The sequence below is a fragment of the Hylobates moloch genome, unplaced genomic scaffold (assembly GCF_009828535.3).
Source record: "Hylobates moloch isolate HMO894 unplaced genomic scaffold, HMol_V3 SCAFFOLD_5, whole genome shotgun sequence".
Taxonomy (NCBI): domain Eukaryota; kingdom Metazoa; phylum Chordata; class Mammalia; order Primates; family Hylobatidae; genus Hylobates; species Hylobates moloch.
In genome coordinates, this window is record NW_026652280.1 from 115983027 (window position 1) to 116007340 (window position 24314).

At 39.2% G+C, this 24314-nt stretch overlaps 1 protein-coding gene across 7 annotated transcripts in view; it reads right to left on the reverse strand.

The window, feature by feature from the left end:
* Positions 1–24314, reverse strand: part of RAP1A (RAP1A, member of RAS oncogene family) — a 95234-nt gene that overhangs the window by 15454 nt on the left and 55466 nt on the right. For 6 of the 7 annotated variants that reach the window (XM_058439467.1, XM_058439469.1, XM_058439468.1 and 3 more), the window contains 3 exons: positions 6854–6937; positions 2873–2941; positions 777–833 (listed from right to left, as the gene is read on the reverse strand). In XM_058439467.1, coding sequence (XP_058295450.1) covers positions 777–833; positions 2873–2941; positions 6854–6910 — 183 coding nt within the window. In that variant the 5' untranslated portion in view covers positions 6911–6937. Of the gene's footprint in view, positions 1–776; positions 834–2872; positions 2942–6853; positions 6938–20904; positions 20924–24314 lie in introns of those variants that run through there. The other variant, XM_032155019.2, reaches the window with a different exon arrangement.

Sequence of the window (24314 nt, forward strand, 5' to 3'; positions counted from 1 at the left end):
AAAAAATGAACCCAACCATTTTAAAGCTAAGAATTATCTAATGTGTCAAGTCTGTGTGTATGGAGAAAAATAAAGAAAAGCAAAGATTGCTTAATGTATGTATTTTATGTGGCAGTATAACTGGAAACCATCAGTTATTAATAAAAATTATAAAGGTGATGGTATTAATGATGAATAAAAGCAAATACACAATTCCATACTGTGTAACAGACATTATGCCTAATGATTTATAATTATTATCTCATTTGCTTATCACAAACACCTTATGATGTACTAATATCATTATACTCATTTAAAGATTAGAAAAAGGAGGCTCAAAATAATCCTAAATCTTCTGAGGAAGATTTTTGCCTTCCTCAGAAAACATGTATCTGTCACCAGCCCCTTGAGATGTCAAAATGCTAGTGAAAAGAAAAAATTATAAAAATTAATGACTATGGTACCAAGAGACAAGGTCTTATTTAAACCCACAGAAATACAAATATTAACTAAAATTCTAAATTTAAAATACATTAAAAAAAATCACTGATAGCATAATCCTTACCTCAATGTAGGAAGAAACCCAACACACAGATTATTACAGGTGAACTTTGTGATATGTGAGCATTAACTACATCACAGTTGATTTCATATACTTAAGAATCCCTATGTTCAGAGAATTTCTTCTTAATCAGAATGATTATTTTACTCAGAATTATTTGGATGACAAAACCTATTCAGATGACAAAACCTGCTCACGAATTAAAATCTACCAAAAGAAGAGAAAACATCCTTACTGTCCCTGCAGTATCCAGGATTTCAAGCATACACTGTTGGCAATCGACTTCAACTTGCTGTGGGGGCAAAAAAAGAAAAAGTTAAAAAGTAACATCAAAATCTCATTCTGTTTTCTTCCCACCTCTTCCATCAAAGTATCTATTAACAAATACAAAGACTTTCTCCAGCAGTATGCTGTAATGGCTGGTGGTAAACTTGGTACCACAATAAAGAACAGCAGTCTCAAGTACAGTCTATTCATATTACAGAAGCCAAGATGCTTAATGCTGAGTTTAGATATTTTCTGACCTCTGTAATGATTCTTATTTGTTATTAGAAAAGGCAAAAGTCATATTTTGGAATTTGAGGAAAACTTCAACGAACAAGTATAGTTCTAACAGAAAAAAAGTACATATGTGTATTTATATTATCTCCAAAGAAAACAAAGTACAAAAATATTAAATGGCTCAAAATGCGCACAAGATTTTGGGGTAAAGAAAATCTTGCCAACTTACCATGTTCAAGTTGTTAAAATTTTACTAAAATATGCAGAAAATTAAATACATAGTAAAATCTGAGTTTAAGACATAAAAGAAACACAGGAGTACTAAAATAAATAACAATGAGCTAAAACAGTGCCTCAAGAAAAAGGCACTTTTCTAGAAAAGCTCTATGTGAAAGGTGAAATTTTATACACTGAGTTCTATTTACCCATTGGTCTTATAAAAGAAGAGAAGGTTGGTCTAATGAAAGTATCAACTATCAACTGTGTGGAAAACTATTTTAATAAAGAAGGGATTAAGAAAAGTTAGTCCTTTAGAATTTTAGATACAGATCTTGCTTTGCAGTGAAAGCTTTAACTAGCAACTTACTTTGGGAAAATTTCAGTAGAGCAACACTGTCTTCTAAAAATAAATGTGCTAACCTAAAGACTATTTTAAACTCTGCTTCTGTGTCAGATCAGACATTGATGAGGGGCACCACTGGTCAGACCACAAACTCATCCACCCCACCACTTATGGGACAAGTGTGATAATCCGCAAAATTTGTAACTGGGAATGTTCAGTGAATAATCAATTAGGACTATAGTTTCTCGATGTATCTACAGCATAATTCTGTTTCCAATTTGAAGACAATGAAACTGCTCTACTAGTAGTCCTTCATGAACTAACAAATTAATTCAACAAAAGTTACAGCACTATTAAAGGAAAATTCTAAAAACATCTTCAAAAGCAATCCTTTCCTATTAAAGTTTAATCTTTTTAAAAAATATTCTTGGCTACTAGCCTTTTATAACCTCCACCCCACCCAATATATTTGACATATAAAATACTGAAAATTTTCCACAACTCTAGCTGGTCTTCTACAGAATATTTTTTGTCAAGACCAAGTACCTAATTTTTTTCCCCTTTTAAATAGACTTTTTTTTTATTAGAGCAGTTTTAGGTTCACAGCAAAACTGAGGGGAAGGTGCAGAGATTTCCCACATACTCCCTGCCACCACAAATGCATAGCCTCACCCCACTATCAACATCCTGCACCAGAGTGGTACATTTGTTACAACTGATGAACCCACATGAACACATCGTTATCACCAAGAGTCCACAGTTTACATTAGGATTTTCTTTTGGCATGGTACATTCTATGGGTTTTGACAAATGTATGGCATGTAACCCAATTATAGTATTAAACAAGACTCTAATTTTTTTGTAGTCTAAAGATGAGATATATTTAAACTTATAAAACTAGACAAAAATAAAAATGTTCAGTCACTGGATAACTTCAAGCATAAAGGTGGTCTTAATTTTTGGTAACAAAAGAGCAAGTTGAAAACACACCTACTATTTATATGCAATTTTTTCATATGTGGCAACATTCTCCACCAGGAAAATGTCCACATTAAGGAACAAGTCACTAATCAGTAACAGAACACAGAGCTCTGAATATCAAAGTAGTATTCTGTAAGAAATATTCTGTCTTGATGAAACTTTTAAAAACAGATGCACGATATTTGTATCATTTCTCAAAACTATTTTCAAAAAGCAAATTTACAGATCAAATTTTAACATCATAAGGAACTACTTGTAAGCATGTGTGTACAAGTTTCACATTTTACCTTTCTGTAGGAATCTTCTATCGTTGGGTCATATTTTTCAACAAAAATTCCCTGAACAAACTGAACTGTCTGGGGGAAAAAAATAGAGAAATATTAAACAATTAAAGGAAAACTCCTTTGAATGTTACTTAACCTCACAAGTTATAATGATTAATAGAAATTATGTGAAAATCTGAGTAAACACGCAAATGTAAAGTATAATATCATTATTAATTCTTTCAATATAAGGATACATCCATAACTAAGAGTACATTTATTATGAAAGGAGGTAGTCATGTTAAAAACTGTCATCAATACTGATGATAATACACTGTTAATTACATTAAGTTTTAAAATACAAGGATACAAATAACATATCTGAACTAATTAAAACATGAAAATTATCAATATTTAAACTCCTATTGCCCCTTTATATATCTATAGTAACTTTTATCCCATGCCCTCTGCCCTTAATGGAGTGACAAAGGTTCTAATTTTTTTTTAAACACAGGGTCTTTGCTATGTTGCCTGGGCTGGCCTTGAACTCCTGAACTCAAGAGATCCTCCCGCCTCAGCCTCCCAGGTAGCTGGGACCTCAAGCAGCATCTGGTAAATTTTTTAAAGCCTTTCTAAATTGTGGTGGAAAAGAGAAAGGGAAATTTAAACTTACTGAATGTCTATTATGTTCCAGACATTAAGCTAGTCACTTTTAATTTATAACCACATTCAAATTTCACATTTGTCCCAGAAATAGTTATTCTTCCTATTTGCCAGCTGAGATTCAAACATACATCTTCCTGATTCCAAAGCCTTACTTTTTCCATTGGAAAATATTGCCCATTCATCCTTTTCAGATATTATCGACTTTTAAAGGCATCCAAAAGCACATACTAGAAAATACGTATTTATCATTCAGTAAGTGAAAAAAGTACAGAAGATGGTTTTAAGATATTTCCTAGGTAACTTTAAAACAGGGTCTGGTACATTATTGCCTAAAAAGCAAGGGTAAGAATGTGGACTGAGGTCATCTACACTTAAATTACTCAGAGGAATATCTGATATACTATTTTAGCTTGAGCTAAAGAGATTAACTCAAATATAGTAAACTTCTTTCTCCTACTAAGCTTCTATTATTCAAAGGCAACTCAAGATATAATCACACCAAAAACCTTAATCATGATTTTTATCAAGGATTTAATCACCTCATCTTCTAAGTACGACACATAATTTAAACATACAAAGCAGTCTACGCTGGATGCAGTGGCTCATGCTGTACTCCTAGCACTTTAGGAGGCCAATGCAGGAGGATTGCTTGAGCTCAGGAATTTGAGACCAACCTGGGCAACACAGTGAGACTGTCTCTACAAAAAATTTAAGAATTTAGCCAGGGGTGGTGGCATGCACCTGTAGTCCCAGCTACTTGAGTAGCTAAGGTGGGAGGATTGCTTGAGCGTAGGAGGTTGAAGCTGCAGTGAGCCATGATCATGCCACTGCACTCCAGGGGAAGACGCTGATTCAAGATTAAAAAAAGGCAGTCTAATATGGTTTCGTAATATGCTTTGGGCTAGAGCAGAGTCTCAAAATATGGTCCAAGGCAGAGGCTCCCTAAGGTCAAACTATCTTCCTAACGATACTAAGATGTACTCTAAGATGTACTCTTTTTCTTTTCTCATAAGTTTACAGTGGAATCTTCCAAAGGGTATAGAACATGTGCTATTGCAAGAGACTGGATACAGAAGCAGGTATAAGAGCCCATGTGCCTTCTATAAGCCAGACATTAATAAGACTTGCAAAAATGCAAAACAATCCAATGCTTCTCATTTCTTTCTTACTAAAAGTAATATTTGACTACTCCTCTGAATCTTATCCTCTGTCTTAATTTTCAGGGACATCTCATTCATTCATTCACATAGATTATAATTTTATCCCTCGGGTTTTTGTACTGGATCCTCTCCTCTTTCCCTCTCCTGTATCCTTATTTTTCTCTCCAGTGGAGAGGAATTGCCCCCAGCATACAAATATGCTTTACTATCTCCAATTCTAAAACAAAAACCTCCCTTAACCCCAATATCTCTCCAGCTTCTGCCCCCATTCTCTGTCCCCTCTCATAATCAAGCTTCTTCAAATGTCTATATTCCATTTCCTCAGCTCTCATTTACTCTTCAACCCACCCCACTATAGTTATGGCAACATGACCTGACTAAAGCTGCTTCCTTTATCATGTCCAACTACCTCTATGCTCTCTGATCATCTCTTTCCTCTTTTTTACTTGACTTTTGAGCAATCAAGTAAAGACAACTTCTTCTATGCTAGATCCTCCAATCCTACCCACTTTCTAAAGGTTGAGAGGTACTCAGAGCTCAGTCCTGGGCTCTGCTCTTCTCTCTCTAGTATCTCCCTAGACCTCGTTCACTCCTACGGATTTTTTCCAAAATTATTTTTGAAAAGGTAATTCATGGACATCGGACTAAATTCAAAAAGGCACAAAAGGCTATGCAGTGATAACTAAGCTTATCTACCACCCTTGTTCCCAGCTATCCAATCCCACTCCCAAGAAAGTAACTGATATTATTCATAGTTTATTCAATCTTGCAGAGATACTCTACAATTTTACAGGTATCTCCCCTCAGCCTACATTTTTTAAAATATAAAACACAAATTATAGTCTACACTGTTTAGTACCTTTTTTCTCTCTAATAATACATCTTGATATCATTACATATTGGTATACATAGAGCTATTGCATTCTAATGGCTGTATTCTACTCTGAAAATGTATTAAAATTTACTTAACTAGCCCCTTAATGGAATACATTTAGGTTGTTTCCAGACTCTGGTCACTGTAAAGAATGTTGCGAGGTTCCCTGACCACGCCATTTTGCACATGTGAACTTATATGTGGGCTACAGTTTTAGAGAAGGAATTGCTGAATTGAAAGTTATATGCCATTAAAAATGACAGATACTCTCAAACATTCTCGACAGAGGTACTGACTTACATGCCTAACAGTAATATAACTCTCATGAAATTAAATATCATCACCATATTGATGGCACCCAAAATCATATCACCAGCCTCTCTTTTTTATTACTTCAACATGTCACAAACATAAAATTTGGCATGACTCTTTGATTTGGACTCTCACTGCTCATTCTCCACCTCCCTTCTTCTTTTAATCCATCCATAAAATTAGTAGCTCAAACTAGAAACTTGGGAGCCATCCTTGACAGCTCCTTCTTCTCCTAGTCCCCATATCAATCCAGCACCAAGTTATGCCAGTTCTACCACTTACTTGATCCTCAAACATTTACTTCTCTCTTCTTAACTGCCATGGTCCTAATCCAAGCTTCCATAAACAATTACCTAGTATACTGTATTAACTCCCAATTTGTCTCCCACATCCACTCTTCCTTTCTTCTAAATTAATCTGTATTTTTCTTTCAGAGTATCTCTCTCACAAGTATAACCAAGTAGTTCTTTGTTTGTGTATTTATTACATCTCCTCCACTATAATGCAAGCTTCATGAGAAACTATGGCTGTTTTCGTTCACTGTTGTGACCCTAGAATCTGACACTGTAGAAGCTCAATAACTATGTACTAAATAAAAACAGCATGAACACAAAAAATGACCTTCATTCCATCTAAGTCTAGGGTGGAAGCAGGTGAGGAATTATCCCACTAGAATCTGTAATAATCAGTTTCCCCCACTACGATGTAAATTCCTTAAAAATGAGAACAATCTCACTCCTCTCTGAATCATAAGCACTGGTGCTTGACATATAAGATAGCCAATAAATATTTGGTAAATATAAGAATAAATGAGCCAATGTTATAAAACTATACATCTGTGGTTATTAAATGATTTCCTGTCCTTTATGGGACAGATATCAGATATATAATAATGCCACCTTTTCTCTTTGGCATCTAGAAGTCCGAAAGCAAGGAAATGTCAAAATTCTTCTTGTATTATACTAATCAGTTACAGTTAGGTGGCTAACTTACCAGAGCAGACTTCCCAACGCCTCCTGAACCAAGGACCACTAGCTTGTACTCACGCATGATGTGATCTGTTTAAATACTGACGATCTGAAAAACAAACAAACAAAAAAATCAAAGATTAAGAAACATGCTAACAGTCTAATAAGGTATACTACTGCATCAAATATAGGAGTTTGTTTTGTTTTGTTTTTTTCCTTGTAAGACTATCAAAGGGACAACAGGAGCTACATGGCAAAATCCATATAGATTTTAACATAAGTTTATAGGATTACTTTCAGATATTTTAATTCACTGAAGATCATCTTTGACTAGGCATCAATTACGTTCATATTACTTCTAAAAATCTTTGATTAGAAAACAAGATGATTAAATCCAACAGTTGATAATCTTATGACTACAATGATAAACCCAATTCTTTGCAAAGCTATCATTTAAACAACTTATGTACTGTTTAAAAACATTCACTCATGAGCTTTAATATAATGTACATGCTATTTTATTTGCTTAAAATATCCTACAGTAATTCTATACTATTTTGTTCATTATTGTATTATAGCTGAACCATTTAAAATGTCATCTTGGCCGGGCGTGGTGGCTCACGTCTGTAATTCCAGCACTTTGGGAGGTTGAGGCGGGTGGATCATGAGGTCAGGAGATCGAGACCACGGCGAAACCCCATCTCTACTAAAAATACAAAAAATTAGCCGGGCTGGTGGCAGGTGCCTGTAGTCCCAGCTACTCCGGAGTCTGAGGCAGGAGAATGGTGTGAACCCAGGAGGCGGAGCTTGCAGTGAGCCGAGATCGTGCCACTGCACTCCAGCCTGGGCGACAGAGCGAGACTCCGTCTAAAAAAAAAAAAAAGTCATCTTGAACAGGAGATCAGATGAAATTGCAACACTATAGGCAGTTATTAGCAATATATGCCAAAAGGCCCAAATAGCCAGAGAAAATAAAAGGAACGTAAACTTTATTTTTTATCTCCATGGTTATCTTAAAAGGTATAAAAACAGGAAATAATTTTCAGTGGCCATGGTGGAATAACTAGAAACAGACTTTTCAACCCACAATAACAGCCAGAACAGTGAACAAAAAAAATATAAAACTCTTTTTAGCTATTGGATAATAAGCAGTGTAGGACCGTGATTTCTGAGATGCAAAAGAAATGAAGTGAGACCTAACATTGCCCTGGCTTTCTGCCTAGAGGCATTTTTCAGATTGAGGTGAAGGGAGAAAGAACTCAAGCAGAGCTTGGAAGTGGGCCAGAGAAGTGGAAGCAAAGCATATAAAATTCCAGAAATCTGCATAAGGATTCACTTGAGTCCGTGGCCAAGTCCAGCACACAGACTAACTTCAAAAGGTAAGGCAAAGAATAAATAGAGATTTACAGGTGGAACAATTCCCAGAGTCACATGGTTCTGACTAGAAGTCTTCCTTGTTGAAAAACTAGGAATTCACTAGAAACCTCAGAAGACTCTTATCTTAGTAGCAGAGCTAAATAAGCTCTAGAGTAAATGATATTCTAGATGCTTCCTAACAAAGCTTAAAACAAGGCTCAAAAGGATGGAGTTGATCCACATGTAACCCAACCACTTGTCTGAACAAAGTCCAAAATTCTTTAAAAGAAGCAGAAAAAATTCTACCACTCAACCATATAAAATTAACAATGTCCAGCATCCAATAAAAAATTAATAGAAATGTGAAGAAAGAAAATGTGACCTGAGGCCAGGCGCAGTGGCTCACACCTGTAATCCCAGCACTTTGGGAGGTCGAGGCAGGTGGATCACGAGGTCAGGAGATCGAGACCATCCTGGCTAACATGGTGAAATCTCGTCTCTACTAGAAGTACAAAAAATTAGCCGGGCGTGATGGCGGGCGCCTGTAGTCCCAGCTACTTGGGAGGCTGAGGCAGGAGAACGGTGTGAACCTGGGAGACGGAGCTTGCAGTGAGCCGAGATCGCACCACTGCACTCCAGACTGGGTGACAGAGCGAGACACCGTCTCAAAAAAAAAAAAAAAAAAAGTGACCTGAAACCAGAGTGAAATAAATCAGCTGAAACCATCCCAGAAACGAGATGATGAAATTAGCCAATGAGGACTCTAAAACGGCTATTATAAATATGCTCAAAAATTTAAAGAAAAAAATGAGGAAGAAAACGGCACACATAATAATAAGAACCAAAAAGAACTTACAGTATTCAAAAACAGTATGTGAAATAGAAATATCACTGGAGGGTATTAACAATGTATTAAATACCGCAGAAGGAAAGTTCGGGGATCTGAAGACATAGCAATAGAGAATACACAAATTTAAACAAAGTTAAAATGTGATGAGAATAAGAGGAAAGAAGAGAAGGGGAAAGGGAGACAGGAGAGAGGGAAGAAAGAAGCAAGGGTAGAAGGGTTAGGGGTGTAATAAGAAAGAAAAGAAAAAGAAAAAAAAAAGACTAGAACTACAGGACAATACCAAGCTATCAAGCAGTACAATATACCTGTAACTGGAATGGGGAGCAGTGCATTTGAAGAAATAATGACATTTTCGAAATTTGATAAAACTGATACATCTGGCCAGGTGCAGTGGCTTATGCCTGTAATCTCAGCACTTTGGGAGGCCAAGATGGGCAGATCACTTGAGGCCAGGAGTTAGAGACCAGCCTGGATAATATGGTGAAACTTCACCTCTACCAAAAATACAAAAAATTAGCTGAGGGTGGTAGCATGTGCCTGTGGTCCCAGCTACTTGGGAGGCTGAGGTAGAAGGACCCCTTGAACTCAGAAGGCAGAGGTTGCAGTGAGCTGTGATTGTCCCACTGCACTCTGGCCTAGGTGATAGAGTGAGACCCTGTCTCAAAAAAAAAAAAAAAAAAAAAGACACATCTACACATCCAAGTAACTCAATGAGCCCCCCTCCTGAAGGAGTAAAGAAAACCACAACGAGGCACAACAATCAAATTCCTGAAAAGCTGTCAAAACCAGAAAATCTTACAAGAAGCCAGAGGAAAAAAATTTAGATAGAAACAAAGTTAAAATATACAGACTTTGGCCAGGCGTGGTGGCTCACACCTGTAATCCCAGCACTTTGGGAGCCCAAGGCGGGCAAATTACCTGAGCTCAGGAGTTCGCGACCAGCCTGGGCAACACGGTGAAAGCCCGTCTCTACTAAAATACAAAAAATTAGCTGGGTGTGGTGGCGTGAGCCTGTCGTCTCAACTACTTGGGAGGCGGAAGCAGAAGAGTAGCTTGAACCTGGGAGGCAGTGGTTACAGTGAGCCAAGATTGCGCCACAGCACTGCAGCCTGGGCGACAGAGTCAGACTCTGTCTCAAAAAAAAAAAAAAAAGAAAGAAAAAAATACACACACACACACACACACACACAGAGAGAGAGACTTCTTGTGAAGCTATGCAGGACAAGAAAATAGAACATCTATAAAACAAAGAAAAAACTAGTCAACCTACAATGATAAATACAATGAATATATGTTGAAGAAATGAAAGTAAAAGATTTTTCCCAGACCTTATCCTCCTGGTGGGGGCAGGAAAAAAAAAAAAGCTGGAGGCAAAAAGTTCACCAGAATACATTTAAATCGTGAATAAGTCATTTTTTTTTTTTTTTTTTTTTTAGACAGGGTCTCACTCTGTTGCCCAGGCTGGAGTACAAGGAGTACAGTGGTGCGATCATAGCTCACCCAAGATCCCAAGCTCCTAGGCTCAGGCAATCCTCCCACCTCAGCCTCCTGAGCAACTGGCACTACAGGAGTGCACCACCACACTTGGCTAATGTTTCTAATTTTTTTGTAGACACAGTGTCTCACTATGTTACCTAGGCTGGTCTCAAACTCCTGGGCTCAAAGGCTCCTCCCACCTTGGCCTCCCAAAGTGCTGGGATTACAGGCATGAGCCAGCACACCCAGCCACAAGAGTAACTTCACCACTTAAAGAAAAAAGGTAACAATCACAGGGTTTACATGTAGAACTAAGATATATTACAATAGTAGAAGAGAGAGAAATAGAATACTGAAGGTCCTTAGATTATATATGAAGTAATATTATGTTTTGAAAGTAAATTCTCATATGTTAAAGAAGTATATTCTAAGTCCCAGAGCAACCACTAAAAAAACAAACAAAATTCAACTCAGGCTACGTATGGTGGCTGTCTATGATCCCAGCACTTTGTGAGGCTGAGGTAGGTGGATCACCTGAGGTCAAGAGTCCGAGACCAGCCTGGCCAATATGGCAAAATCCCATCTCTACTAAAAATATAAAAATTAGCCAGGCATGGTGGCAGGCACCTGTAATCTCAGCTACTTGGGAGGCTGAGGCAGGAGAATTGCTTAAACCCAGGAGACGGAGGTTGCAGTGAGCCAAGATTATGCCACTGCACTCCACCCTGGGCAACAGAGCTAGACTCCATGTCAAAAAAAAAAAAAAAAATTTCAACTCAATCAAAAAGAAAGTATGAAAAATGCAAACAAATAAGCAAAAAATAGCAAAGAAAAAAATGGGACAAATACAATACAAAAGGCAAGATGGTAGAATTGAAAGGAAATCACATCATTACATTAAATGCAAATTGTCTAAACATTCCAATTCAAAGGCAATATAAAAAAGCAAGACCTAACTATATGTTGCTTCAAGAAACAATCTTTAAATATGGATACAGGAAAAAACATCTATTGGTAACAAAGTCACAGTTGCTGCTAATATTACTGCTGTGTTTTGTTGCCTGCATTCAAAATAGAAACACTGAATTTCATCCAGAGGTTAGTGAAAAAAAAAGATATATAGATATAAAAATATTTTTTCTAAGAGTATTGGGAACCCTGGATTAAGAATCCCTACCTACTCTAAACAGTTACCATTTTAGGTTACTTTAGTCCAGTTCTCAAACTTTTTGGTTGCAGCTCTTCTTTATAAACTAACTTTTTTTTTTTTTTTGAGACAGGGTCTCACTCTGTTGCTCAGGCTGGAGTGCAGTGGCACAATCACAACTCACTGCAGTCTCCACCTCCCTTGCTCCAGTGATCCTTCCGCCTCAGCCTCCCGAGTAGCTGGGACTACAGACATGCACCACCACAACTTTCTTTTTCTTTTTCTTTCTCTTTTGCAGAGATGGGGTCTCATTATGCTGTGCAGGCTAGTCTCAAACGATTCAAATTCCCAAAAGTAAGAATCACTTGTGCCCAGTGAGACTTGCCTGGGCAACATAATGAAAGAGGCCATTAAGTAAGGCTCAAGACGCCTCGGCCTCCCAAAGTGCTGGAATTATAGGTGTGAACCACCATGCCCAGCCAACACTTTTACATTCTTTTTTTTTTCAACAATATCAATAATCACTTTATTATACTTTAAACTCTGGAATACATGTGCAGAACGTGCAGGTTTGTTACACAGGTATACATGTGCCATGGTGGTTTGCTGCACCCATCAACCTGTCATCTACGTTAGGTATTTCTCCTAATGCTATCCCTCCCCTTGCCCCCGACTCCCCGACAGGCCTCAGCATGTGACCTTCTCCTCCCTATGTCCATGTGTTCTCACTGTTCAACTCCCACTTATGAGTGAGAACATGTGGTGTTTGGTTTTCTGTTCCTGTGTTAGTTTGCTGAGAATGATGGTTTCCAGCTTCATCCATGTCCCTGCAAAGGACATGAACTCATTCTTTTTCACGGCTGCATAGTATTCCATGTGTATATATGCCGCATTTTCTTTATCCAGTCTATCACTGATGGGCATTTGGGATTGGTTCCAAGTCTTTGCTATTGTGAATAGTGCTGCAGTAAACATATGTGTGCATGTGTCTTTATAGTAGAATGATTTATAATCCTTTGGGTATATACCCAGTAATGGGATTGCCAGGTTAAATGGTATTTCTGGTTCTAGATCCTTGAGGAATCACCACACTGTCTTCCACAATGGTTGAACTAATTTACACTCCTACCAACAGTGTAAAAGCGTTCCTGTTTCTCCATATCCTCTCCAACATAGTTGTTTCCTGACTTTTTAATGATCGCTAGATGGTATCTCCTTGTGGTTTTTATTTGCATTTCTCTAACGAGCAGTGATGATGAGCTTCTTTTCATATGTTTGTTGGCTGCATAAATGTCTTCTTTTGAGAAGTGTCTGTTCATATCCTTCGCCCACTTTTTGATGAGGTTGTTTTTTTCTTGTAAATTTGTTTAAGTTCCTTGTAGATTCTGGATATTAGCCCTTTGTCAGATGGACAGACTGGAAAAATTTTCTCCCATTCTGTAGGTTGCCTATTCGCTCTGCTGATAGTTTCTTTTGCTGTGCAGAAGCTCTTTGGTTTAATTAGATCCCATTTGTGGGATTTTGGCTTTTGTTGCCATTGCTTTTGGTGTTTTAGCCATGAAGACTTTGCCCATGCCTATGTCCTGAATGGTACTGCCTAGGTTTTCTTCTCGGGTTTTTATAGTTTTAGGGCTTACGTTTAAGTCTTTAATCCATCTTAACTTAATTTTTATATAAGGTGTAAGGAAGGAGTCCAGTTTCAGTTTTCTGAACCAGTTTTCCCAACACCATTTATTAAATGAGGAATCCTTTCCCCATTGCTTGTTTTTGTTAGGTTCATCAAAGATCAGATGGTTGTAGATGTGTGGTGTTATTTCTGAGGCCTCTGTTCTGTTCCATTGGTCTATGTATCTGTTTTGGTACCAGTACCATGCTGTTTTGGTTGCTGTAGCCTTATAGTATAGTCTGAAGTCAGATAGTGTGATACCTCCAGCTTTGTTCTTTTTGCTTAGCACCGTCTTGGCTATATGGGCTGTTTTTTGGTTCCATATGAAATTTGAAGTAGTTTTTTTTCTAATTCTGTGAAGAAACTCAATGGTAGCTTGATGGGGAGAGCACTGAATCTATAAATTACCTTGGGCAGTATAGCCATTTTCATGATATTGATTCTTCCTATCCATGAGCATGGAATGTTTTTCCATTTGTTTGTGTCCTCTCTTATTTCCTTGTGCAGTGGTTTGTAGTTCTCCTTGAAGAGGTCCTTTACATCCCTTGTAAGTTGTATTCCTAGGTATTTTATTCTCTTGGTAGCAATTGTGAATGGGAGTTCACTCATGATTTGGCTCTCTATTATTCGTGTATAGGAATGCTTGTGATTTTTCCACATTGATTTTGTATCCTGAGACTTTGCTGAAATTGCTTATCAGCTTAAGGAGTTTTTGGGCTGAGACGATGGGGTTTTCTAAATATACAATTATGTCATCTGCAGAGACAATTTGACTTCCTCTCTTCCTATTTGAATACCCTTTATTTCTTTCTCTTGCCTGACTGCCCTGGCCAGAACTTCCAGTACTATGTGGTGAGAGGGCATCCTTGTCTTGTGCCAATTTTCAAAGGGAATGCTTCCAGCTTTTGTCCATTCAGTATGATACTGGCTGTGGGTGTGTCATAAATAGCTCTTATTATTTTGGGATATGTTCCATCAATACCCAGTTTATTGAGTGTCTTTAGCATGAAGGGGTGTTGGATTTTATCAAAGGCCTTTTCTGCATCTATTGAGATAATCATGTGTTTTTTGTCATTGGTTCTGTTTATGTAATGGATTACATTTATTGATTTGCATATGTTGAACCAGCCTTGCACTCCAGGGATAAAGCCAACTTGATCATGGTGGATAAGGTTTTTGATATGCTGCTGGATTCAGTTTGCCAGTATTTTATTGAGGATTTTTGCATCGATAGTCATCATGGATATTGGCCTGAAATTTTCTTTTTTTGTTGTGTCTCTGCCAGGTTTGGGTATCAGGATGACGGTGGCCTCATAAAATGAGTTAGGGAGCAGTCGCTCTTTTTCTGTTGTTTGGAATAGTTTCAGAAGGAATGGTACCAGCTCCTCTTTGTACCTCTGGTAGAATTCGGCTGTGAATCCATCTGGTCCTGGACTTTTTTTGGTTGGTAGGCTATTATTTACTGCCTCAATTTCAGAACTTGTTATTGGTCTATTCAAGGAGTCGACGTCTTCATGGTTTAGTCTTGGGAAGGTGTATGTGTCCAGGAATTTATCCACTTCTTCTAGATTTTCTAGTTTATTTGCATAGAGGCGTTTACATTCTCTGGTGGTAGTATTACTGTGGGATCAGTGGTGATACCCCCTTTATCACTTTTTATTGCCATCTATTTGATTCTTCTCTCTTTCCTTATTAGTCTGGCTAGCAGTCTATCTATTTTGTTAATCTTTTCAAAAAACCAGCTCCTGGATTCACTGATTTTTTTGAAGGTTTTTTTGTTTCTCTATCTCCTTCAGTTCTGCTCTGATCTTAGTTATTTCTTGTCTTCTGCTAGCTTTTGAGTTTGTTTGCTTTTGCTTCTCTAGTTCTTTTAATTGTGATGCTAGGGTGTTGATATCAGATCTTTCCTGCTTTCTCCTCTGGGCATGTAGTGCTATAAATTTCCCTCAAAACACTGCTTTAGCTGTGTCCCAGAGTTCTGGTACACTGTGTCTTTGTTCTCACTGATTTCAAAGAACTTATTCATTTCTGCCTTAATTTTGTTATTTACCCAGTAGTCATTCAGGAGCAGGTTGTTCAGTTTCCATGTAGTTGTGCAGTTTTGAGTGAGTTTCTTAATCCTGAGTTCTAATTTGATTGCACTGTGGTCTGAGAGACTTAACGATTTCCGTTCCTTTACATATGGTGAGGAGTATTTTACTTCCAATTATGTGGTCAATTTTAGAATAAGTGCTATATGGTGCTGAGAAGAATGTATATTCTGTTGATTTGGGGTGGATGGTTCTGCAGATGTCTATTAGGTCCACTTGGTCCAGAGCTGGGTTCAAGTTCAGAATATCCTTGTGAATTTTCTGTCTTGTTGATCTAATATTGACAGTGGGGTGTTAAAGTCTCCCACTATTATTGTGTGGAAGTCTAAGCCTCTTTGTAGGTCTCTAAGAACTTGCTTTATGAATCTAGGTACTCCTGTACTGGGTCTATATTTAGGATAGTTAGCTCTTGTTGCATTGATCTCTTTACCATTATGTAATGCCACTGTCTTTTTTTTATCTTTGTTGGTTTAAAGTCTGTTTTATCAGAGACTAGGATTGCAACCCCTGCTTTTTTTTTTTTTTTTTTTTTGCTTTCCATTTGCTTGGTAAATATTCCTCCATCCCTTTATTTTTGGCCTATGTGTGTCTTTGCACATGAGATAGGTCTCCTGAATACAGCACACTGATGGGTCTTGACTCTTTATCCAATTTGCCAGTCTGTGTTTTTTAATTGGGGCATTTAGCCCATTTACATTTAAGGTTAATATTGTTATGTGTCAATTTGATCTGGTTATTTTGCACATTAGCTGATGCAGTTTCTTCGTAGTGTCATTGGTCTTCATATTTTGGTATGGTTTTTGCAGTGGCTGGTACCAGTTTTTCCTTTCCATATTTAGTGCTTCCTTCAGGGCCTCTTGTAAGGCAGGCCTGGTGGTGACAAAATCCCTCAGCATTTGCTTGTCTGTAAAGGTTTTATTTCTCCTTGGCTTATGAAGCTTAGTTTGGCTGGATATGAAATTCTGGGTTGAAAATTATGTTTTAAGAATGCTGAATACTGGCCCCCACTCTCTTCTGGCTTGTAGGGTTTCTGCTGAGAGATCCACTGTTATTCTGATGGGCTTCCCTTTGTGGGTAACGTGATCTTTCTCTCTGGCTGTCCTTAACGTTTTTTCCTTCGTTTCAACCTTGGTGAATCTGACAATTATGTGTCTTAGGGTTGTTCTTCTTGAGGAGTATCTTAGTGGTATTCTCTGTATTTCCTGAATTTGAATGTTGGTCTGTCTTGCTAGGTTGGGGAAGTTCTCCTGGATAATATCCTGGAGCATTTTCCAACTTGGTTCCATTCTCCCCGTCACTTTCAGGTACACCAATCAATCGTAGGTTTGGTCTTTTCACATAGTCCCATATTTCTTGGAGGCTTTGTACATTCCTTTTCATTCTATTTTCTCTAATCTTGTCTCCATGCTTTATTTCATTAAGTTGATCTTCAATCTCTGATATCCTTTCTTCCACTTGATCAATTCAGCTACTGATACTTGTGTATGCTTCACAAAGTTCTCATGCTGTGTTTTTCAGCTCCATCAGGTCATTTATGTTCTTCTCTAAACTGGTTATTCTAGTTAGCAGTTCCTGTAACCTTTTATCAAGGTTCTTAGCTTCCTTGCATTGGGTTAGAACATGCACTTTAGCTTGGAAGAATTTGTTATTATCCACCTTCTGAAGCCTACTTCTGTGAATTCATCAAACTCATTTTCCATCCAGTTTTGTTCCCTTGCTGGGGAGGAGTTGCAATCCTTTGGAGGAGAAGAGGCATGCTGTTTTCGGAATTTTCAGCATTTTTTTCCCCCGAGACGGAGTTTCACTCTGTCGTCCAGGCTGGAGTGTAATGGCACAATCTTGGCTCACTGCAACCTCCACCTCCTCGAGTTCAAGCGATTCTCCTGTCTCAGCCTCCCGAGTAGCTGGCACCAACCATTATAAATGCACCACAGCTGGCTAACTTCTGTATTTTTGGTAGAGACGGGGTTTCACCATGTTGGCCAGGCTGGTCTCAAACTTCTGACCTTGTGATCCGTCTGCCTCAGCCTCCCAAAATGCTGGGATGACAGGCGTGAGCCACCACACCTGGCAGTTTTCAGTATTTTTGTGCTGGTTTTTCCTTATCTTCATGGATTTATCTACCTTTAGTCTTTGACGCTGAGGACCTTTGGATGAGGTTTTTGCATGGGCTTCCTTTTTGTTGATGTTGATGTTATTGCTTTCTGTTTGTTAGTTTTCCTTCTAACAGTCTGGCCCCTCTTCTGCAGGTCTGCTGGAGTTTGCTCGAGGTCCACTCCAGACCCTGTTTGCCTTGGTATCACCAGTGGAGGCTGTAGAACAGCAAAGACTGCTACCTGCTCCTTCCTCTGGAAGCTTCATCCCAGAGGAGCACCTGCCAAATGCCAGCTGGAACTCTCCTATATGAGGTGTCTGCCAACCCCTGCTGGTGAGAGGTGAAGCCAGCTGGACTTCCTGGGTCGAGTGGGGACTTGGAGAACTTTTGCGTCTAGCTAAAGGACTGTAAATGCACTCTGTAAAAACACACCAATCAGCACTCTATGTCTAGCTAAAGGATTATAAATGCACCAATCAGCACTCTGAAAACAGCACCAATCAGCGCTCTGTGTCTAGCTAAAGGATTGTAAATGCACCAACCAGAATTCTGTAAAATGGACCAATCAGCAGGACATGGGCAGGGACAAATAAGGGAATAAAAGCTGGCCACCCCAGCCAGCAGTCACAACCTGCTTGGGTCCCCTTCCACGCTGTGGATGCTTTGTTCTTTCGCTCTTCACAATAAATCTTGCTGCTGCTCACTCTTTGGGTCCGTGCCACCTTTAAGAGCTGTTAACACTCACCGCGAAGGTCCATGGCTTCATTCTTGAAGTCAGCGAGACCAAGAACCCACCGGAAGGAACCAACTCTGGACACACTGAGAAGTGTCTCCCAGTCAGAAGGCACGGGGATCAGGGATCCACTTAAGGAGGCAGTCTGTCCCTTAGCAGAGCTTGAGTGCTGTGCTGGGAGATCTGCTGCTCTCTTCAGACCTGGCAGGCAGGAATTTACGTCTGCTGAAGCTGTGTGCACAGCTGCCAATTCCCCCAGGTGCTCTGTACCAGGGAGATGGGAGTTTTATCTATAAAGCCCCTGACTGGGGCTGCTGCCTTTCTTTCAGATGCCCTGCCCAGAGAGGAATAATCTAGAGAGGCAGTCTGGCTATAGTGGCTTTGCCATGCTGCAGTCTGACCTTCCCGGAGGCTTTGTTTACATTGTGAGGGGAAAACGCTTACTGAAACCTCAGTAATGGCAGACGCCCCACCTCCCACCAAGCTGGAGTGTCCCAGGTCAACTTCAGACTGCTGTGCAGAGAATTTCCAGCCAGTGGATCTTAGCTTGCTGGACTCCATGGGGTTGGGACCCGCTGAGCAAAACCACTTGGCTCCCTGGCTTCAGCCCCCTTTCCAGGGGAGTGAACAGTTCTGCCTTGCTGGGGTTCCAGGTGCCACTGGGCTAAGAAAAAAAAAAAGAAAAGAAAAACGTCCTACAGCTAGCTCAGTGTCTGCTCAAACGGCCACCCAGTTTTTTGCATGAAACCCCGGCCCCTGGTGGTGTAGGGACCCAACGGAATCTCCTGGTCTACGGGTTGCAAAAACTGTGGGAAATGTGTAGTATCTGGGCCAAATAGCACCGACCCTCGTGCATAGTCCCTCACAGCTTCCCTTGGCTGGGGGAGGGAGTTCGCTGACCCCTTGCACTTCCCAGATGAGGCGGTGCCCCACCCTGCTTCTGCTAGCCCTCCGTGAGCTGCACCCACTGTCTAACCAGTCTCAATGAAATGAACTGGGTACCTCAGTTGGAAATGCAGAAATTACCCGCCTTCTGTGTTGGTCTCACTGGGAGCTGCAGACTGGAGCTGTTCCTATTCGGCCATCTTACCTGGAACCCCCACTTTTACATTCTTAAGAGCTTTCATTTATATGGGTTCTCAGGAAAAGATGTTGGATTTTTTTTCCCAAAATGCTTTTACTGCATTTACTGATAGTATACGGTTTTTCTTTTTATTGTATCATTATGTCTACTCTTACCATTTCTATTGACATTGCACTAAGCTAGGTATAGTATATATGCAAAAGGAAGAAGTAAAACTGTTTTTATCCACAGATGACAATCCTGTATGTAGGAAATCTTCAGGAACACACAAAAATGCTACCAGACTAACAAGTGAATTTAGCGAAGTTGCAGGATAAAAAGTTGATACAAAAAAAAACAAAAACAAAAACACCTGAACAGTCATGTGCTGCATAATGACATTCCAGTCAACAGACTCTATTACATATACAGTGGTGGTCTCACAGATTATAATAACATATTTTTACTGTAACTTTTCTATGTTTTAACACACAAATACCATTGTGTTACAACTGCCTACAGTATTCTGTACAGTAATATGATGTACAGGTTTGTAGCCTACAAGCAGTAGGCTATACAATACAGCCTAGGTATGTGGTATGCTATATTATACATCCAGATTTGTGTAAGTACACTCTATGGTGTTCACACAACGATTAAATTGACTAACAAGGCATTTCTCCCCATTATGAAGCAACATGTGACTATATTTCTATCCACTGGCAAAGAACTGAAAATTGAAATTAAAAAAAAAAAATGCCATTTACAAAAACATCCAGTAAGAAACTACTTAGAGATACATTTAGCAAAATATGTGCAAGACTTATATACCAAAACTACAAAACATGGCTGAAATTAAAGACTTAATAGAGAGCTATGCCATATATTAGGATTTGCCCATATTATTAGTAAGATGTCATTCTCTTCATGTTGACCTGCAGATTCAATGCAAACTCAATCAGCAGTTTTTGTAGAAACTGACAAGATAACTTTAAAACTTATGTGAAAATGCAAATAATTCAGAAAAACTAATATGGTTTTAAAAAAGAACAAAGTCTTATATTATCTGATTTCTAGACTATAAAACTGTAGTAATACATAGTGTGATATCAGCATAACGACAAACATACAAATCAGGGAAACCAAATTAAGTCCAGAAGTAGAAACACAGCTACACATTAATTCATTTTTAATAAAGGTATATTGTGACACCCCATCCTGCAAGACAGCTCTCAATCAATGATCCTGGCCTCCTAGTATTCATACCTTGTATCATTCTCTCTCATTATACATATCCTTGAATAAGTTCCCTCCCATGCTGAATCAAGATTGGTCACGTGACCAATAAGATATGGCAGAAGCGAAAATATGTGACTTCCAAGTCTAGATCCTAAAAGGCACTGCAGGTTGTGGTGTGGTCTCTTGGATCACTTGCTCTGAAAGAAGCCAGTCACCATGTCAGGTGAACACCAGCCCTTCAGAGAGGCACACCTGAAGAGGAGCTGAGGACTCCTACCAAGAGCCAGCACCAACTTGCCAATTATGTTAGTGAACCACCTTTGAAGCTTATCTTGATTTTAGTCAGCCTTAATACAAATACCTGCAGCCTCGTGAGATATCATGAGCTAGAACCCTCCAGCCAAGACCCTCTCAAATCCCTGATCCACAGACACTGTAACAGAAAAAAAAAATGATTATTGTTGTTTTAAGCCAATAAAATTTGGGTCAGTTGGTTATAGAGCAATAGATCATTAACACAGGAACAAAAGTAATTCAGTGTGTAAAAGACAGTATTTTCAACAAGCCAAGCTGAGAAACAATGTTAACTTCAACTTCTGTCTTTGTAATAGCCAAAAAGCTACAGACAACCCAAGTATCCATCAAGCAGTGAATAGATAAATTGTGATATATCCAATTGACAGAATACTACTCAGCAATGAATGTAAGGAATGAATTACTTGCAACATGGATGAATCTCAAAAACATGTTCAGCAAAATAAGACAGACACAAAGAGTAATATTCTGTAATTCTACTTTTATAAAAATCTAGAAAAGGCCGGGCATGGTGGCTTATGTCTGTAATCCCAGCACTTTGGGAGGCCAAGGTGGGCGGACCACCTGAGGTCAGGAGTTCGAGACCAGCCTGGCCAATATGGTGAAACCTCGTCTCTACTAAAAATACAAAAATTAGCTGGGTGTGGTGGCACACACCTGTAATCCCAGCTACTCGGGAGGCTGAGGCAGGAGAATTGATTGAACCTGGGAGGCGGAGGGTACAGTGAGTTGAGATTGTACCACTGCACTCCAGCCTGCACAAGAGAGAGAGACTCAGTCTCTTAAAAAAAAAAAATCTAGAAAAGATAAAACAGTGACAGAAAGCTGTTTGGGGCCAGTGGTGGTGGCACAGGGGTAATGGCTACAAAGGAGCATGAGGATACTTTTTGGGGTGATGAGAGTGATCTATATCTTGATTGTGGTAATAGTTGCATAGGTATATTTATTTACCAAAATTTATTGAACTGAATTATTTAAAATATATACATTTTATTACACGTAAATCACAGCTTAAAAAGTTAATTTAAGTTAATTCAATGTGGGAAAGAGAGAAATTTCTCAGAATACTAGTTACATACTGATATGGTTTGGCTCTGTGTCCCTACCCAAATCTCACCTTGAATTATTTATTTGGGAAATTTCTCAGAATACCAGTTACATACTGATATGGTCTGGCTCTGTGTCCCCACCGAAATTTCACCTATTTATTTTTTATTTTTGAGACAGAGTCTGTCTCTGTCACCCAGGCTTGAGTGGCACGATCTCGGCTCACTGCAACCTCCGCCTCCCGGGTTCAAGTGATTCTCCTGCCTCAGTCTCTCAAGTAGCTGGGATTACAGGCACCCACCACCATGCCTGGCTAATTTTTGTATTTTTAGTAGAGGCGGGGTTTCACCATGTTGGCCAGGCTGGTATCGAACTTCTGACCTCATGATCCACCTGTCCTCAGCCTCTCAAAGTGCTGAGATTACAGGCGTGAGCCACCACGCACAGCCTCACCTTAAATTTAATAATCCCCACGTGTCAAGGGCAGGGCTAGGTGGGGATAATTTAAATCATGGGGGCAGTTTCTCCTATACTGTTCTCACGGTAGTGAGTAAGTCTCACAAGATCTTTGATAAGGGGAAACCTGTTTCACTTGATTCTCATTCTCTCTTTGCCTACTGCCATCCACGTAAGATGGGACTTGCTCTTCCTTGCCTTCTGCCATGATTGTGAGGCTTCCCCAGCCACATGGAACTCAAAGTCCAATTATAAATCTCTCTTTTGCCCAGTCTTGGGTATGTCTTTATCAGCTGTGTGAAAATGAACTAATACACATACATAGTGAGGACACTATAAAGCAGACATAATGGCAAATATCGTTATTCTGAATCAAGCATTTGCAAAGTATTTTCTAGGTACCAGTTCTGTACTAGGTGTCAAGGAAACAAAAATGAAAAGTGTTTTCCATCCTCAAGGAGCTTATAAAGGAGAAAGAAACAAGTAACTACAAAACAATGGGAATAAAGCTGGTACAAGGCAAAATTAATGGGCTAGGGAAGGATGGACGAACAGAGGAGACTCCAGGCCGGTTTTTTTTTTTTTTTTTTTTTTTTGAGACAGAGTCTCACTCTGTTGCCCAGGCTGGAGTGCAGTGGCGCGACCTCGGCTCACTGCAAACTCCGCCTCCTGGGTTCACGCCATTTTCCTGCCTTAGCCTCCCAAGTAGCTGAGACTACAGGTGCCCACCACCACACCTAGCTAATTTTTTGTAGAGACGGGGTTTCACCATGTTAGCCAGGATGGTCTCAATCTCCTGACCTCGTGATCCGCCTGCCTCGGCCTCTCAAAGTGCTGGGATTACAGGTATGAGCCACCACGCCCGGCCCACGACAGTTTTTTTAATTTTGACTAGCTCATATGAAGAGCTAAGTAAAAAACTGAATAGGAATATTTTAGCTATAATGCTTAGAAGGACATTCCAAGCAAAGGAAACAGCTTAAGCAAACACACTAAAGAATTAAACACAAAAGATCCAGGGATACTACATAGCTCAGCATTTGTCATGTTAAAGAGCGCATATTTTATCTAGTAAGTAACGGGGAAAAGACAAAGTGATTTAAAAACAATTAATATGATTAGATTTGTATTCTGGAAAAACAACTGACAGTATGCAAGATGGACTGAAGAAAGAAGAGACTAGAGGCAGGGAGAATAGCTAGGAAGCTACTGCAATAACTCGAGTGAGAGATGACACGGGCCTGTACAGGAGCACTAGGGCTGAAGAGGGGCAATGCTTTTCTGAGGATAAAACTGACAGGACTCCATAACTGATAAGCTACTAAAAGGAATGAAGAAGAGTCAGTGATAACTCCTAGGTATCTAACTTGAGCAAGTAAGTGGTTGATAGCCTACCTCCAATTAAGACAGGAAATACAAAAGGAGGTTTAAAAAGAAAGACAATACTTTCTTCCAAAAATTAACTATGAGATTCCTATGGGAAGAACAAGTAAGGGTACCTGATAGATATTTTAAAAGCCAAGTCTGGAGGTTCCGTAGAAACCAATGGACTAGAGGTACAGACTCCGGATTCAATGGTGGTCAAGATGGTAGCATTGAAACCATAGCAGTGGATGAGGTCAACCAATGAGAAAGAGAAGCAAGGTAAGAACTGGGTGAGCCTTTAAAAATAACCACCACATTTTTGAAAAGGTAGAGTGAGGTGGGAGAGGTTTGTGTGGGACACTAGGCATCTTATACCTCTATCTGTATTAGGTGATTCCATGAAAAAAAAAAGTGATTTCCATGAAAAGAAAAATACTGACAGCTAAACACAAGAGCACATATTTCATGTAAAAGGATGCCCACATCCCTACCCTCTTTCCAGTCTGGGGATCGCTGACATTTTAACAAGATGTGAATTCAACAACTCTCTAATCCAAAAATGCGTATCTTTCAAGACAGAATCCTAAT